The 18,471-nt window shown below is 40.7% G+C and overlaps 1 protein-coding gene across 1 annotated transcript in view; it reads left to right on the top strand.

Annotated features, from left to right (window-relative positions):
- plxna1a (plexin A1a) overlaps positions 1-18,471 on the top strand; it is a 259,133-nt gene that overhangs the window by 41,059 nt on the left and 199,603 nt on the right. The window contains exon 3 of the mRNA XM_067445763.1: positions 11,252-11,434. Within this exon, the coding sequence (XP_067301864.1) occupies positions 11,252-11,434 (183 nt within the window). The remainder of the gene's footprint in view (positions 1-11,251; positions 11,435-18,471) is intronic.

Raw genomic sequence — 18,471 nt, 5'->3', positions numbered from 1 at the left:
TTATATTATTTTTAGATTTTGAAATGAAATAGTAACATTTTCATTCATGTTGTTAGGTTTGACATTTTACATTGTGTTTAAATCCTAACAACACTCATAAATAACTCCGATGCAAATAATGCAAATAATTACACACATGCCCGGGCACATAAACGCAGTGTGTTTCGGCACATGTTTAGGTTCACTGGAAACTTAAGGGGAACCGATCAGGGAGGAAGTTGGTCAGTAATGTTGAGAAATTGGCCTAAATTGCATTTCCTACCCCGCACATTAAGAACACGACCAGCTGCTTTCAATGGAAGCTCTGAAAGGCCTGACATCTGAGCGTGCCAAACATACGTGTGATCCGCCATACAAGGAAACAAATCATTCAGCTCTACAGGTTGTTTCTCATGAGAGGCAGTGCAGATTTGGGGATGCCGTGCCAAACTATTTGTTCTGTTATCCTAATCTGAACCGTATGAGGATTGTAGATCACACTGCTCTCGGTGTTAAATGGGGATTGTTCCCCAAAATATAAAGACAAACTGGGAAAATCTCAGGAACTAAATGTGTGTGGAGTTCTGGATCATATTTTAACATTACTTTTTTGGATGTTTAATTTAGGAATGTAATCATTTAGGAATAATTACTTTTGGAAATGTATGTAATACTTTAAAGTTTAAAGAATATTAAATAATTATTGCATTACTATAATGTTCAATTTCTTTTTGCATTATATTAACTGTCATTTAAAGGATAGCTCCCCCAGGAATGATAATGTGTTGAAAACTGTGTCGACATTTGTACAGCCTCAAGTTGCTCCAAACCTGTATGAAATGTATTTCTTCTGCTGAACACAAAAGAAGATATTTTGAAGAATGTTGGAAACCAAATAGTTGCCGGTCCGCATTGACTTCCTGAGTATTTTTTCCATGCTATGGATGTCAATGGGGCCCATCAACTCTTTGGTTAACCATATTCTTCAAAACATCTTTTGTGTTTGGCAGATGAAAGAATCTCATACATGTTTAGAACAATTGGAGGGCGAGTAAATGACAGAAGTTTTATTTTGGGGTGAACTATCCCTTTAAATATGATGCCACAATGCAAAATAACTGTGCTCCTCCTTTCCCCCTCCGAATATAATTGCTGAAATACGGCCTGGGAAAGTTCTTGAAATGTTTTATGAGATTTACCCAACTAACAAAAAACTCTTTCTGCTTTCATATGGAAGCATTTTTGTACCTTTGCTCTTCCATTGAGTTTATGTTGATTTATAGATCATTGCGATGCCTAATCGCTTAACCTCCGTGTTAAAGAGAGAGAGCGCGAGTGTTGTGCATGTGTGTTCAGTCTGTGCCAGATGCCATGGGGCCGAGAGCAGGTCATGGGCAGGCTCATAATCAGGCCTCTGTGCAGTGCTTGGAAAGGCTGTGGTCTGAGGAATCTGTGTGTGCGAGTGTGAACAGGCTGTCTGGGGTGCGTGTGCGGTGTCAGGTCAGTGGTGAGGAGATATGAACATCTGTCCCACAGCTTTTTCCTGCGGATAGTTAAATGACACGAGCGCACACGTTACACATTAGCACGTGTGTGTGGCTCAGGGTTGCACTTGCCTCCTTCAGTCAGCGTTTTGGTATTAGCATAGTCTCTGCTTTAAAAGCCTGTTCACGGGCTGCCTGATCCATGTTACATACAACGGCTGAGATCAGAATGCTGTATTGGCATACTTCATTTCTATTTCACCACTCTGTCTGTCTGTCTGTCTGTCTAATTGTCTGTAGTTCCATCCATCCATCCATCCATCCATCCATCCATCCATCCATCCATCCATCCATCCATCCATCCATCCATCCATCCATCCATCCATCCCTATAAACTGCGGGTTTTAGTATCATAATTTTGAGGTGGATTTAAAACAATCTACAGCTTTAATTCTAAATCAGCCCAGATCAGCAGTACACACTTCTCCTCCGCTCTCCGCTGATATTTTCCAGTGCCTCCATGCGGTGAACACCTGCTCTCACTCCACGACAGTCTCATGCAGACATTATAAAGCCAAACAATAAAGACCACGAGTGCCTTTTTTAATGCCAGACGAGGGGGTGGAGTGAAAGGGGAATCGAGACTGAGAGAGAGAGTCCAGAGGTGATTAAAGGTGAAAGTGTAGACTGATAAATCGCTCTGCCTCACAGTCGTGCCATGGGGATTGGTTAAAGAACAGAACCACAGTGCAGGTGAATGGGTGTGAATGTTGATTATACGTATGTCATTATAAACCACTATATAGTGTAATCATAAAGAAAGTATTGTGTTTTCCACAATATTAAGCAGCACAACTGTTTTTAAGATATAAGTTATAAGGTTATAATAAGAAATGATTATTGAGCAGCAAATCAATATATTAGAATGATTTCTGAAGGATCACATGACACCAAAGACTGGAGTAATGATGCAGAAAATTCAGCTTTGCCATCACAGGAACAATTGTTATTCTAATTATATTTCACAGTGTTAATGTTTTCACATAGCCTAGAAATCTAGACGCACCCTAGCCGCAGCAAATCTAATCTGCCCGCGAGTGTCGTCTAGCAAGTCTTAATACCCTTCCGAGCTGTAAACGCCAAACTCTTGCCGGGCCAATCACATCGTGTATAGAGTCGGTGGGCGGGGTCATAATGACGACGGCCGAGTTGCATTTGCGTGTTTCCAGTAAACACAGAAGTTGGCGAACAGCGGTCTTTCTGAATCAGCTTTGATCGCGACTCTGGAAGACTTGGAGTTAAGCTTTTCTCTGAGAAAAGAACAAAAAACGGCACTGAAGTCATTCTTAAAAAGGGAAGATGTGTTCGGAGTTTAGCCGACCGGATACGGCGGATGTTTAATCTATCAACGAGCTCCGCTTCACCTTCGTTGCTCTGGTTGGTTGTAGCGCTATCCTATCGCGTGCAGAGGGAGTTTGAAAGACAACCGTTTATCCCACCCCTCGGATTGAGCTGTCAATTGTGAGTTTCAAGACCAAACATCTTGATGTGGGTCTGGCTTGTCAGGCTAATTTGTACTATATTCTAGTCAAATAAATGCACTGCAAATACCTACCTTAAACTTTCGAATGGTAGTGTGTTTTTTATGACCTCTAATGACTCCAATGACCATAAATGACTTTATGTCCATTCATAATCAATTAAGGCCCCGTCCACACGGAGACGCGCTTAGCTGTATACGTATAAATTTTGTACCGTATCAGCGTTTTGTCCACACGCATCCGGCTTTTTGGAAGCATGAATCCGATATTTTTTGAAACCGGGTCCCAAAGTGGATAAACCTGAAAATGACAATCTTCCGTTTTCGTGTGTACAGCGAATCCGTATATATTTTCTGAAATGGTGATGTCATCACACTACGTCCAGCACGGTGAAACAGGTAAGGGATACAACTACAGGCACTGGGCATGCGCACATCAATATCACGTCATTTAATTAACGTATCTGCATACCTGTAAGGGTATGTTTTGGGTTGGGGTAGGTGTAGGCATTAATAAAACACATCTGTTAAGTAGCAAATGTATTTATTGTTATTTTATTGTGAGATTTTGCCTCACCTCCGACCACTGCTATACCCCTGCTAGCCACAACTCTTCTTCTCCGTTTTTAGTGTATTTCTGTGGCAGAATTACAGCGCCACACACTGGCCTGGCATGCAAACTACATCGTTTTTAGTTGGTTTCGGTAATCTTGTGTGGACGCAGATATTTCTTGAAACGAAGGGAAAAAAAGATCGGATTGGGAAAGCTCTGGCTTCGTGTGGACAGGGCCTAAAAAAGACAAAAGGTTTTTAAAAAAAAAAATGTTTTTAATTAAATATTAAATAAATTTTAAATTAAATATTAAATTAAATATTTTAAAATTGTGAAAAACTTTAGAGTAAATGTTGAGTCAAATAAAACATCGATAGACATGTTATATGTCAACTACCCATGTGCGTTCCATTTGATTTTCCACAGAATGAACATTAGCATCTAGCTAAGACCTAAGACCTCCAGTGTTGCTCTACCAGTTAAGCTGCATGCAAGTCATAGCATTTTTCCTTAATCAACTGACGGAACGGACAACCTAAATACATTAAGTCCTACTAGAGGACTTTAGATCGGGGGTCAATAGGATTTCTCAGTGGAAGCAGCTTTATAAATAACACCATTATATAAAGCTGAACGACAGCTCATGATGGCTATGCTAATATGACGTATATTTTTAGATAAGCCTCAGATGCTTTGGGAATCTGTGATGTTCTCCTGTCTAATGCTGTTAATGCCAGAGAGAGCGGCAGAGAGAGTGCCTGAATTCTGGCTCGCTTTAGTGTGAGCACCATTAAGACCCAATTAGAGAGCCTCCATTGGCTGTTTGAAAGAAACAAAGGGCAAACGGCTGAGCCGCTGCATTTCCACCATCACCAATCAAAACAGGAGGCTGGCAGCCTGCCATCCCTCCACTCATCTCTCGCTCTCTCTTTCTCTTAGGCCATGCGTCCAAAGATTTTGGCAGCCTCTCTTTATCTTCATTTATGTGTTCCACCATCTACAAACACATTTAAAGACAAGCACACACATACTCACACATCAACACAAACACGTTTAAGGACAATCACACACATGCACACGCGTAAAACAAACACACTCGCACATGACTACCTACCTTAGTGCATATCTTTTGTAAACAAATAAGGATTCATGTTGAACACAAATGATCATGCTCTATAGACACTCAGCAGTGGTGAGTCTTAGGAAGAACAGAATATAGTTATATTGGTTACAATTTATTTTAAGATGTCATTGTTATAGTGTAGTGAAATATTTAAACACTGAGTAATATTAATTAACAACATATACTTAATATATGGTTAGTATGTACACTCTAAAAAATGCTGGGTTGTTTTAACCCAATGTTGGGTCAAATATGGACTAACCCAGCAATTGGGTTGTTTTAACCCTACGGTTGGGTTAAATATTTGCTTAAGACAACCCAATCGCTGGGTTAAAACAACCCAATTTCTAGGTTAGTCCATATTTGACCCAACATTGTTGTGTTTTAAACAGAGTGTATAAGATTGCGGTTTGCTTGAGGATTAGTTGCATGTAATTATTCATTAATTACAGTTATTACTATGTACATGTAACATGTAACAATTTTTATACTTTATAAACTGTATATTTTATCCCCCACACTGCCCCTACCCCTCAACCTACACATCACAGGAAACATTCTGCATTTTTACATTTTCAAAAAACATCACTTTGTATGATTTATAAGATGTTTTCCTCATGGGGACCAAAAAATATCCCCACAAGGACAAGGATTTTTGTAAATTGCCATCTTTGTGGGGACATTTTGTCCCTATAACGTAGGGTTTATCATGCCCCCCCCCCCCCCCCCCCACACACACACACACACACACACACACACACACACACACATGCACACACCAAAAATGCATTAAATTGATCAAAAGTGGCAGTGAAGATATTTGAAGATATTTATAATGTTATAAATAGATTTCTATTTAACAAATGCTTTAATAAATGTAATAAATGCAAATAAAGGCAGCCTTTGGTGTACACACACATGTATGCGCACCAAGAATACATTAAATTGATCAAGAGTGACTGTGAAGATATTTAAAGATATTTATAATGTTATAAAAAGATTTCTATTTTAATGTTTCCAATTGTTTGACAGGTACTGTGTGTGTGTGTGTGTTTGTGTGTGTGTGTGTGTGTGTGTGTGTGTGTGTGTGTGTGTGTGTGTGTGTGTGTGTGTATATATATATATATATAAATCGAACCAGACATAATAGTGAATAACCACATTTTAAACAAATAAATATGAATGGATAACCGAAGTGAAAGCCTTTTTGTTATTTTTGTGATAGCCGTCTGAAACAATTTTTTTATTAGTTTTAAAAATGAAATAGAACCAAATTGTGTATAAACACAACTGCATTTAGCTCTCTAAAACATAAAATATCTCTCTTGTGTATGTTCTCCCAAAATACATTACCTGGTCTATCAGGTGTCTGTCTGTCTGGATCAGGCCTGTGGCGTCTCTGAAACATGCTGTTAGATTAACCCTTTGAGATGTGTCTGTCACATCCCTCTCTGTCAAACCCCACCTCCCTCATCGATCCCTAAGGCTATCAATGGCCAGATTGAGAGACAGGCAGGAAAAGAAAGAGATGGACTGATAGAGGATAGAGTTGGATCGTGTCTGCTTTTAGATCGATCAGATGGTGTAACGATAAGACATCAGGATTACAGCTGATCTCTCTCTCTCTCTCTCTCTCTCTCTCTCTCTCTCTCTCTCTCTCTCTCTCTCTCTCTGTGTGTGTGCTTGTCTTTTGAACATCTAGGATACAAAAAAATTAGGATACAAATGTGTATAATGACATAGATATGACATGGATTTCACAAAAGCTGTGTGTGTGTGTGTGTGTGTGTGTGTGTGTGTGTGTGTGTGTGTGTGTGTGTGTGTGTGTGTGTGTGTGTGTGTGTGTGTGTGTGTGTGTGTGTGTGTGTGTGTGTGTGTGTGTGTGTGTGTGTGTGAGCGCGTGAGCGTGAGCAGAGGTGAGTTGGCATCACATTCCTCTTTTCCACTGATCTGCATTGGGTCACTTGAAATCGGAACACTTGGATGTTTGTGCTTAGTCATCAGCTAAACCGAATCAACCAGGCATTACTCAGAATTGTGGGTAATATCTGTGCTTCACATAAGAGGGCAGTGTTTTTTATTAGATAATACATTTACACAACAGCTTCCTTGTCTTAAACCGTCCATGCTGTTGATGGGTATTTTTAGACTTTAGACAGATTTACTGCAACTTAAAGGGATAGTCAACCAAAACTGAACACTCTGTTATTCATCGTCATGTTGTCCCAAACCTGTATGACTTGCTTTGTTCTGTGGAAGTTGATTTTTATTTATTTTTTAGGTAAATATCCTGGGCCTTCCCTGTGTTATGAAAATGATTGACGAGATGACGACTGATGTTGTTATGCTCGAAAATGACAAAAAGTTACCATAAAAAGTACCATAACCCAAAGCTCAAATGATTTGTGCTATATTCCAAGACTTCTGAAATTTTACGTGGAACAGGCCGAAGTCATTATTTTCTGTATTTGATGTACTGTGGCTCTCCTTAGCATGTTCATAAGAAAAGTAACTATGTCTGTTTTGTGAATCAAATGTCTTTTTAAATCAGTTGATCTAGTTCACAAAACCAGTCTAAATGATTTATTTGCAATTCAGACTCTAGTTCAAACCCACTGACTCAGCGATTCAACCTCTCATCTGAGGGGAGTTTTATCAGTCGCTAGCAATAATTTCTACTTGGAATATAATGCACAAACTGTATGAATCACTTTTATGGTGCTTTTGGGAGCTTGGCAGCACTAGACCACATTCGGAGGCAAGGATTTTCAAAAAAAAAAGAAAGTTTTGTTTTCCAGAAAAATTAAGTCATATGGGTTTGGAACAGTATGAGGTGAGTGACTGATAACAGATTTTTTTATTTTTGTGTGAACTATTTCTTTAAGGTCAGCTTGAAAAAACATCCTTTCTGAATTCCACATTTTGTAAATAATTAAGTTTTATGTTGGTTGTTGACATGAGAACAGTTGGGGGGAAAGTGCAAATGTGCTGTGATTTATCACGAAGGGTCAGTTATGATCTTCAATGGCAGCAGCACAGATGGGTTCATTTAAGTTTTTGAGGTTCATGGTCTCTGACTGAATTCTGAGGCATCTCCTTCCTGTCCAGCCTGTCAGAGGCATTTCGGCCCCCTTCCATCTCAGCTGTCATCCCCCTCACGATCCACGGATATTGAAGATGACAGTCTCAGTCCAGCCCAAGAAACTGTGGTCACATGGTGTCTGTCTTTAACTTAGTCGTTAACATGCCCGTGTCTCTTAACGCCCTGTTCGGAATCTAGAAGTTTATGTGAGAGATGAGATTACTTCTCGGGTCAGGACGTCCGTCTCCTCCCTTCTCCTCCCACCGAAAACATTCTGCCCTGGACACATTCCTCCCTTGTGTAGTCCACCTTATGCCATTGTTTAGTTATCCTTTCCTCTCTCTTTGCCACAAAATGAGGCTGTAATTTGAGTTAAGAAGGATAAAAAAAAAGAAATCTACATGAGGCATAGTGGAGAACTTCTGATAGATATGCATCGCTGCCTCTCGCGGTCACTGGCTATGGGTGGCTGCTCTGCTATTTCTGCAGTTTTCTAATAGGGTGCTGAACAGGAGGCAAGAGCAATACATTTCAGCTGTGTACGTCATTTCTGAATCGACTGTGTGTGCTTGTTTAGTGATGTACCTGTATACCTATGTAGCATTTTCTCATGAATGAACCCCTTTAAATGAATTAAAGGGTTAGTTCACTCAAAACATTTAATTTCTGTCATTAATTACTCACTCTCATGTCGTTCCAAACCCGTAAGACATCTTCAGAACACAAATTAAGATATTTCTGATGAAATCCGAGAGCTCTCTGACCCCTCCATTGACAACTATTTAATTAACACTTTCAAGGCCCAGAAAGGTAATAATGACATTGTTAAAATAGTCCATGCGAGCACAGTGGTTAAACCTTAATGTTATAAAGTGACAAGAGTACTTTTTGTGCGCAAAAATAAGGACTTTATTGAACAATTTCTTCACGTCTGTGACAGTCTTTTGCGCAATTTACGTTGCCCATCTCCTGTGTCAGCATCACACACATGCATTGTGTTCAGCCAGCATTCTGGCGTAGCTCTAGCCTGACGTGGTCATACTCAATTCTAGTCAGAAAATGAGTCTGAAACTGCTCCATAGGGCTGTGATTATGGGGCGTGTTTCAACTGAATCAGGAAAGACATCAATTGGATAGACCTACAACCAATCAGAGCAACGAAGCGACGCATTATCAAATGTCAACATAGTTCAACTGCACTGTGTTGCCAAGTCCGTGTTTTTTCCCCTGCGGGCGGGTTGTTTTCTATGTCCGCGGGTTGAAGCGACTATTATGTGATATATAGACCCATGAGTGCGAATTTTAGCAGGCAACCTTGCCAAAATAACACACATTTTACCCCCCAAACGCCATTTTTCCCCCGGAGAACCCCCCGAGAAGCTATTATTTAGGGCTAACGTTAGTAATTGGCGGGTTTTGTTGTAAAAACTTGGCAACCCTGTCTGCATGCGCGCTGGTATCAGGCTGGAATACACGATCTTTGCCGGTGTTTTAAAACAATAAAATAATTGATTGATACACAAAGTACTTACCCAACATGACCATCATTTCTGAGAGAAATTGTGAAGGTGAATGCATATACAAACAAGCTCTCCGTTTAGGATTTGAACAAACATAATCCAAGCCCCTTTGATGACGTGCATGATTACGTTACTGTTGATCATCTGTCCGTCATCGTCTAAAGCCCGCCCTGATGATTTCATTGGTCCAAACAGTTTCTGTTCTGGGATAATTACTCCTTTATGGAGCAAGGCCAGACCGAACTGCCTGACCTAAAAATGTTGTGGGGGGCGGGGCTAAGTTCGGCTGGCATCCAGGCTAGCGTAGCTCTGACATAACCCGGAAGACTGTCACAGACGTGAAGAAATTGTTGAATAGTCGTTATTTTTGTTTGTTTTTGCATGCAAAAAGTATTCTTGTTACTTCATAACATTAAGGTTGGACTCACATGGACTATTTTATCGATGTCCTTACTACCTTTCTGGGCCTTGAAAGTGTTAAAATTAAATAGCTGTCTATAGAGAGCTCAGAAGCTCTCAGATTTCATAAAAATATATATTAATTTGTGTTCTGAAGATGAACGAAGGTCTTATGGAATGACATGATGGGGAGTAATTAATTACTTAATAATACATTTTTGGATGAACTAACCCTTTAAGAATTTAATTGAGATTTTAAAATTCCAACTCAGTTCCTGAACGTAAATTGAGGTAGCAAACATTTGACATTTTAATGTGAGAAAGTACTGTAGACTCAAAATAAATGAGAAGAACACTTCCTTTTCCAGGATTCTGTCTTGAATTTCTTTGAATTGCAATTCAGTAAATTCACCTTCCTGTTATTCCTGTTTAACTTCCTATAATATTTAAATTCTTTAAATCTGTGTTTTGCACACCCTGATGCACTGGGGCGATGCCATTATCCAGGTTGGACCCATCCACTCGGTACATGCCATTAGTCGTAGTTTGTCCCCACGACCTTGTCTTTGCCAGCACTTTTCGAGCTTTGCTAACGCAAGTGGTATTTCCAGCATCATTGGTTGGCTTGCATTAACCGCCATTACCAGCGTCATTAACTCTGCCAACATAATGTTTCCTCGTCTAGCTGAGAATAACACCTAGCGGCAATAACTGCGAACGGTGAGCAACAAACGTTTTCCCTCTGGAGATGAGTCCTGCTCGTACCCGAGTGCAGGCCGACTGTAATTACAGTAGGTGCGCGACGGTCGGTGTAACCCAGACAGTCGCTAACCTTAGGGATGCTTGTGGTCTGTTTGTCCAATCCCCTTCTGTTCATTCTATTTTCAGAGCAAATCTCGACGTCTCCCATGGGGTTAGGGAAGGACATGCTCTCTTGTGTTGTAGGGCACAGTGCTGGTCCACTACAGTGTTCGGGAGCCTGAATATCCTTCCTGCTGCCTGGAACGGGTCATCCTTGGCAGCAGTGGCACCCCTCGCTGGGTGAAGGATGAGGGGCACCGTTGGGCAGCAATGTGGGGCAGTAGGGGTCATGGCCACTTTTGTCTCTACTAATGAGCCCAGTCTGTCGACCAGAGCGAGGAGGACGTCTCCCGGGACACTTTGTGCATTGTGCGGTTGCCTTTGTGTGGGGCGATTAGGGATTGTTTGTGCATAAGGCATTGTGTGCGGCGTTCATTGCTGGCCATGTCCGTGTTAGCAGTTTTTACATACAAAGCAGTAAAGAGCTGAAAATGATTTTCCCCTCAGGTCCTCTATATTTTCCGACTGTTCTTCTAGCAGCACAAGTGCAGCGACTCATCCTGCGATATATCTGTGTGAGTGTGGGACTCTGGCTGATTCATTAGATCTGAAAATACAGTATATGGCCTTTAATGACCCAAAGGAATATGGAGCAATGGATTGGTATTGCAGAAGATTAAGAGGAGTGAAAATGCCATACCGGCCACCATCGCTCCCAACTCCCACTCACTAACTACTTGAATAACCTTTTTTCTTATCTCTCCCCACAGCCTCTGCAGATAGATGACAACTTTTGTGGCCAGGACTTCAACCAGCCTCTAGGGGGCACCACTACGATTGAGGGGATCCCTTTGTTCCTGGACAAAGACGACGGGATGACGTCAGTGGCGGCGTATGATTATCGTGGCCACACCGTAGCCTTCACCGGCACCCGTAGTGGCAGGATGAAGAAGGTGAGTCACATGCTTCATTTTTGGTTGCTGTGATGCGATTGTATGTGTTCATTTGAGTTCAAATGCGGATGTTCATACAGGTTTTGTGATGGTGTCTTTGTTGGACAGAAGTAATTTTGTGATTGAATGGGACAGTACAATAGAATGGAATATAATTTTTTTGATTTTAGATATATTTTCATCATAGGAGTCAGTATTGATTTCAATATTCATAGAGTTTACATGGTCAAGTCAACTTTATTTTTATATAGTGCTTCGAAGCAGCTTCACAATGATAAACAGGACAATATTGCAACAAAATTTGATTCGGCTGTACAGTCGTTCCGGAGAAAACGGTGATGTTATCAGCTCATTTTATTTGTCACATAGTGACAATGTTGGCAGGTCAGTATAATAGTATATATAATTAATTAAGACCTAATAAATTAGCAAAGGCCATACAAATCTCATAACATTATTTAATGCAGATTTTATTTGGATATGTAGTTGAATAACTTAGATCGAAATTTTAGTGTCCCCAACTGAGCAAGCCAAGCCAAAGGCGACAGTGGCAAGGAACCAAAACTCCACCAGGGCATGATGGAGAAACATAAACCTTGGGAGAAACCAGACTCAGTCGGGGGGCCAGTTCTCCTCTGGTCTATTAACAAACAATCTATGATTATTATTCTGGCAACCTTACAGGTCAGAAATCATGTTAGATCAGAATATTCAAAATTTCTGGGTATCACGCAAGAGACGGGTTTATTGATGATGACACATTGATTACACAAGAATAGGAATATTTGAAGGATCGGAGTCATCCCAAAGTACTTCAAAGACTCCATGTTGTTAATGATTTACATGATTACCCTGGTTGAAAATACTCCTTGTTTTTGAACACTAATACAAATGGTTGTTATAACTGCATGTAATAACATTTGTATTCCAATGTATATTCCAAGTGCCATGTAAATACCATATGAGATGTGGAAATCATTCAGTACCATAGTTGATATCAATGTACCAAGGTATTACCATAGGGGAATCTTGGTATTGCCACAGTACTGTCTGTGTTATTATTTGTATTAGAGTACTAATAGTCAGGCACGTTCGCTCTCAAGAATATGAAAACCAGCCATATGCACACACACTTCCACACAAACGTGCTTGTGCTGAAGTATGCAGTAATCCTGTCTCAGTCCTTGTATATGACCCTGGTGTGAATGATGTCTGAACCGCTGGCTGGATATAGGTTGTGCGCGGGGGTGGTGAGGGGGGATCAGCGGATGTCGAGTGATATCCCATGATCGGAATCACATTTCTCCTCCACCTTGCTCTTCCTGTAGCAGCCATAAGTTGGACAGCTCTGCCTGTGTCATTAGACAGAAATCAATGGCCCGTGTGCAAATACACTGTGTGTGTCTAGGTTCCAAATGAGGTGAAAGCTAGAAAGGTGTATGTACATAGGTTGACTGCATGCATCAGTTAATGGAGTGCTAATCGTGAGAGTTTCTCTCACCAACTTCCTGTTCCTAGTCCTTTCATTGCTCAACCACCTCAGCTAATCTAGTTCCTTTGCAGAGCCATAGCCAAATATGTCTGAGCTCTCAAGAGCCGAGCTGTAAGAGATGGCCCAGCTCTGGATCTTGGATGTGTGTTTGTGCCGGCGGTGCTGTTTTATTGCTATTCATTTAGTGCTAAAGTGTGGGTCTGGCCCTAATGAAATGTAAAGCTGTAGTCTATTGACGTGGGCTCATTGTAATTCCTCTAGTCTTTCAGTTGCTGCAAGGCCTTATTGATTCATCTGTATGAATATATAATCAGGGGCCTAAATCTTAGTGGCTGCAGACAGCTGTACGAGTGTGTGCGCGTGTGTGTCAATGTTTGTGAAGAAAAGACCCATGATGGGCTGTTAGACTGCGTCATGAAAGATTGTTTGGTTCAGTTGTAGTGATTGTCTGTCTGTCTGTCTGTCTATCTATCTATCTATCTATCTATCTATCTATCTATCTATCTATCTATCTATCTATCTATCTATCTATCTATCTATCTATCTATCTATCTATCTATCTATCTATCTATCTATCTATCTGTCTATCTGTCTATCTGTCTATCTGTCTGTCTGTCTGTCTGTCTGTCTGTCTGTCTGTCTGTCTGTCTGTCTGTCTGGTTACTGATATAGCTGATGTCAACACAATCTATTTTTGTGATCCTTATTCACATATTCTATACCCATACTTTAAATGCCATAAAAATGACTTTGAAAATATTTTTGTAAGAGGGTTAACACAAATAAATGTGAAAATTAGCTTACATGCAGTGTTCATGGTGTTACTCCCATTAAACCTGCACTAGGTAACTTTTCAACCTTCATAATATATTTTTTAAGACTCTTGTGATGATAAATCGACTTACATTCAAATAGGTTGAATGACACGTCTGCCATAGCCTGATGGGGTCTGTATCGTTTTTAATCGTACTTTTAAACTTCGGGTTTCGGGTAGTAACCCGAGAACAAAAAGAACTACACAATTTGACTGCTTTACGGCATATACGTCACTTCCACCAACACCCACACTTCCTTACATTCGGACGTGCGAGCCCAACTTTGGTCGTCGGATAATATAGTCATGTCCGAAGCAGCACAGACACATAAGAAAGAAAAGGTTTTGTTGGAGGAAAGCAATAAGAGGAAACGAAAAAGTGATGTGATTAAAGGCAGGACGAGGATCAACATGTGACCAGCGTTTGCTCGTCGGCGTGAGCTGGAGGAGGCGTGCCCGACCGATGCTGTCATGTTTGTTACGGTGAGCTACCACTCAAACATTGAACTGAAGTATCATATAGATTCTGTAAAACGGTAACCAATAGACTACTATAATGACGCTGGCTTGTAAACGTGAGCATCGTGATTATTTGGCGTTTGAAAAAAATAAAACCCATGAAATTATATTCATATGACATGCTGAAACATATGCCACTGACTGTAACGTTACCTGGGATGAAGACATTTCACACGCGACGCCAGAAGAACTCTGAACTCCTCTTGCAGTGTTCAGGGGAACTGTTAGTACTGCACCAACCCGCGGGACGCTTTTATGAAGTTATTTGGCCCGCACCGCACCACTGTATATATTTTTACAACCCGCCGCGCACCCGCGACCATTAAATAGAAATACGGGGTCCGCGGGTTATGAGACGACCCACGCATCACTAGTTCAGGGCTATCAGGGTTGTCATGTAAACAAATGCACGCGCGATGGCATCCCCTGTTGTAGGATTACAGAGTTTACGACAGTAGTTGAGGACATTATTTTTTCCAAACTGTAGGGGGACCCCGAGAGCAAAAGTAGCCAAGTGCGGCTTTAAAGCACAGTTTCCCTGTAATGTTCAAATGTGAATATACTCATTCATATTATTAAATATATTTTTTATTTTTATATTATATTTATTATATATGTTATATTATATGTTTATATTATATTTATTATATATGTTCCTTTTAATTTGTAATGTTGTAAGTTAGTTAATGTCTATATGATCTCTCTCTCTCGCTCTCTCGCTCTCTTTCGCTCTCCCTCGCTCTCCCTCTCGCCTCTCCCTCTCGCCTCTCCCTCTCTCTCTATATATTAATGCAGGTGGGTTATGTAAAGTTAGTAATACAAAGGCAGTGAGAGAGATTAATACATGCATGTATGTGTTTGAGATGTATTGATGTATTGATGTGTGACCCTGCTAAGAAATCAGTGATTTTACAGAATCCACTATTTGGTTTTGCGGAAGTGAAAATCACCATAAAAAAAAATCCTCCCTCAAGCCTCGGTTGGACTGCCTCTAAATTGAAGACAACAGCTAATAAAGCTTGTTTAAAATTAGTTGGATTAGTCTATTTGATTGCTAGCTCAGTCATAACTATCTGAATCAGAGCTCTGTATAGCAGTATGCAACGGCATACAGATATTTGTGCTAACCGTCAGTTACAGTATATGTGTTAACCGGCATGTGGTCAGTTCCTAGTGTGTCTTTTCAGCCCTGAGCTTGCGTCTTGTGACGGCTGGCAATAAGGTGCGTGTGAATAAACCGGTCATTCATGTTCATGTAATGTCCACATACCCGCCTCTGCAAGTCTGATCCGCAGGTCCTAGCAAAGAGAAGCTAAATGCTGGTGGAGGGCCACAGGTCACTTATCATTTAGCACGTTAGCGTGGCTAATTAGCATGTTAGCGCAACCACACGTGTACCCCCTCCACTGCTGAAATGTCACTTTAATTAAGAAGCATGATCTGATTTGAGCTAATTTGCAGAGCGAATGGTAATTACAGATAACATTTGGAAGCAATGAGCAAGAAGGAAGGCTTGTGGGGTAGGTGGGGGGTGGGTAGGAGGGGTGCGTTGTCGCGGCAGGAAGTGATTTCTCCTTGTGGAAATCTCGCCTGATTGAAAACGATTAATGATTGACAACATCTTGTAGTCCTCTGCGGGAACGTCGGAAGCCGTGATTGGTGGCAGTGATTAGGGAGCGTGCTGAAGAGAACGGAACGAATCCTTGGAAGTTTGTTGCATGGTCAGTCTCTCCAAGCAGACTGCGGCATGTCGTAACTGTGTTTTTTCTTCTGTGCTGACTTTTCTTAGTATCTAATATTCTCATTGTCAAGGTGAAGCTGAATCTGTGCCAGTACAGATAGCTGTGCACTTGACTCTCTTTCTCTCACACAGACAAAATGAATGTCACATCCAGCTCCTCTCTTATAGTGGGCACTGTGCCCGTGTTTCTGTCTCAGTCTGTGTCTATTCATTGCTCTTCTCATTGAACAAGTAAAATATCGTCTTTATCATTTTGCTATACTGTCAGTTTCTGTCTCTGTGTCCTGACTGAGATCCTAAAACTTTCTGAATATGAATAAAATGTAATATTAATATTTTATATATTTAATGTTCATTTTTTATTTTATTTTCTTTAATTTACTTTCTTTAATTTATTATTAGTTATATCTATCTACTATATAGCTTTGTTCTAATTCTAAAAATCTAGAGTTCTGCCTACTTACATGGCATTTTTAAGACCCTGTAAAATAAAATAAAAGTAGTTCTGATGCTTTTATTATAATAAATGTCTTGTTGTTGTTTTGTTCAGTGCTGAAAAAATGTCTAATTAAAAGTGGAATATTTTCCCTCCTTTTGTGTGCTAGGCATTTTTATGCTTGTCAGTGTGTTGTTATTAGCTTAGCAACATGCTAATACAGTCAATTGTAAGTCAAGTTTCCAGTGCGCTTTAAGTGAGAAGGGCTATTTGTGTCGCCTGTGGAGTTATGTAGGGTAAAATTCTGTAGCATATGCCTTCTTAGACGGTAGCTTTATATCTAGGGAGAGGATAGAGACAGTTCTCTATAAGAAAAGTGCACGTATGTGTACCCTTGCTCTATGTGGCCATTTTAAGCACTGGCAGATGGGTTTGATTGAAAGAGCCCCTGGCTATGAAGCTCATTGGACATCTGTGAGGAAAGAACACTTTCAACCAGGTGCTTGCAGTTTTTTTTCCCTCAAAGTCCTGACTTTGCTCAGAAGTGCCCTTGAGTAGCTCTTAACCTATGAGTCCGAGGGGAAACTGTACCCATGAATGGGTCTAAAATTAGCCTGTAATGGATGGTGTATAAACCTATTCGAGCTATTGCGAAATGAAACAAATGCCAATAAGCTATCATCAAATGAGCGAAGGACGCCGTGTTAGCATAAAAGTTTATACACCCTCCAAACAGCTTGTGTTTATGTGCTTTGTGTCTTCGTGAACCGAATGACGGTAATGTCGGGTATTCTCTCATTTTCTGCCTCATTTGTTTAATGCTGCTATGAGGTGGCCTGTGTTTCTTTGACAGCTGTGGTTATCCAGCATGCAGACATGACTCCATCCTGCAGCAATGGACACTGTCAAGTGGAACAGAGGGTCACTGATGTGTGCCGGCCGCTTGAGCTCTCCAGCAGAGCTATAGACTTTGTGTGTGCATGTACGATTGTTACCAGATGCCAACAGAGGATGTGACCAGCTACATTCCTAGGATGCCGCTTGCCAGCTTTTGCCACAGCTGTGTCCAGCGCAACTGTGCACAACCTCACCTGATGCCAGGGAAGGACAGCTGCCTGCCCAACGGCATCTGCAGCCGCCCCTGACGTCATCCCCGTTGTCTGACAACTGCGGACACGCCTTCATCCTCCACCCGCAGCGAAGGGCTGAAACAGCTGCTCGCTTCCATTCCTCTCATTGGCGCCATCTGTCCTTTTCGTCACAACAGACATGGCACTCTCTGTGGTCAGTCACACACATTAACACTGAGCTCTCGATCCCTGCAGCTTGCCCTCGTGCGCTTGCCACACTTGTAGGGGCCGTACACCCAGAGTGTCCCACCAGAACATTTTCAGAGCATTCATCAATCACGCTGAACATCTAAGACATTCAAGCTGGACAGGTGATGACGTGTTAATTAGTTGATGAATACATTTTTAAAATTAACGAGTTGTCTAACGCGTTACTATTTCCAAACCAGTAATCAGATTAAAGTAACTTATCCAAGTCACTGTGAGTTACTATTTTAGTAATTTTCATATAGTAAATAAAAATATATAATTTTGCTTTCTTCTTGCATCTTGGGGAGAGTATTTTTTCAGGAAATATTTTTTAATTTCAACCTAAAATGTCAGGAGATACATTGTTAACGTTACTGTTAAAAATGCAATTCCAATAAAGTGAGTGTTGGCAAAAACGGTTGTCATTTCTATGTTGAGGTGGCAGGGGTGTTGTCGGCAACTGCTGAATGTAACTAATAAAGTAACTTGTAATCTTACTTAGTTACTTTTTAAAATATGTAATCTGTAAAGTAACTAAGTTACTTTTTAAAGGAGTAATCGGTAATAAGTAATCAAATTACTTTTTCAAAGTAACTGTGGCAACACTGTCTGTAATACCATAATTACAATTAGGGCTGTGCGATATTGAAGAAAAATGCGATATGCAATGCCTTGTTAAATAATGTGATATTTGAAATGCGATAAGATATTGCTAT

This window comes from Pseudorasbora parva, chromosome 6, assembly GCF_024679245.1.
Source record: "Pseudorasbora parva isolate DD20220531a chromosome 6, ASM2467924v1, whole genome shotgun sequence".
Classification (NCBI taxonomy): Eukaryota; Metazoa; Chordata; class Actinopteri; order Cypriniformes; family Gobionidae; genus Pseudorasbora; species Pseudorasbora parva.
This window is presented reverse-complemented; position numbering and strand designations above follow the sequence as displayed.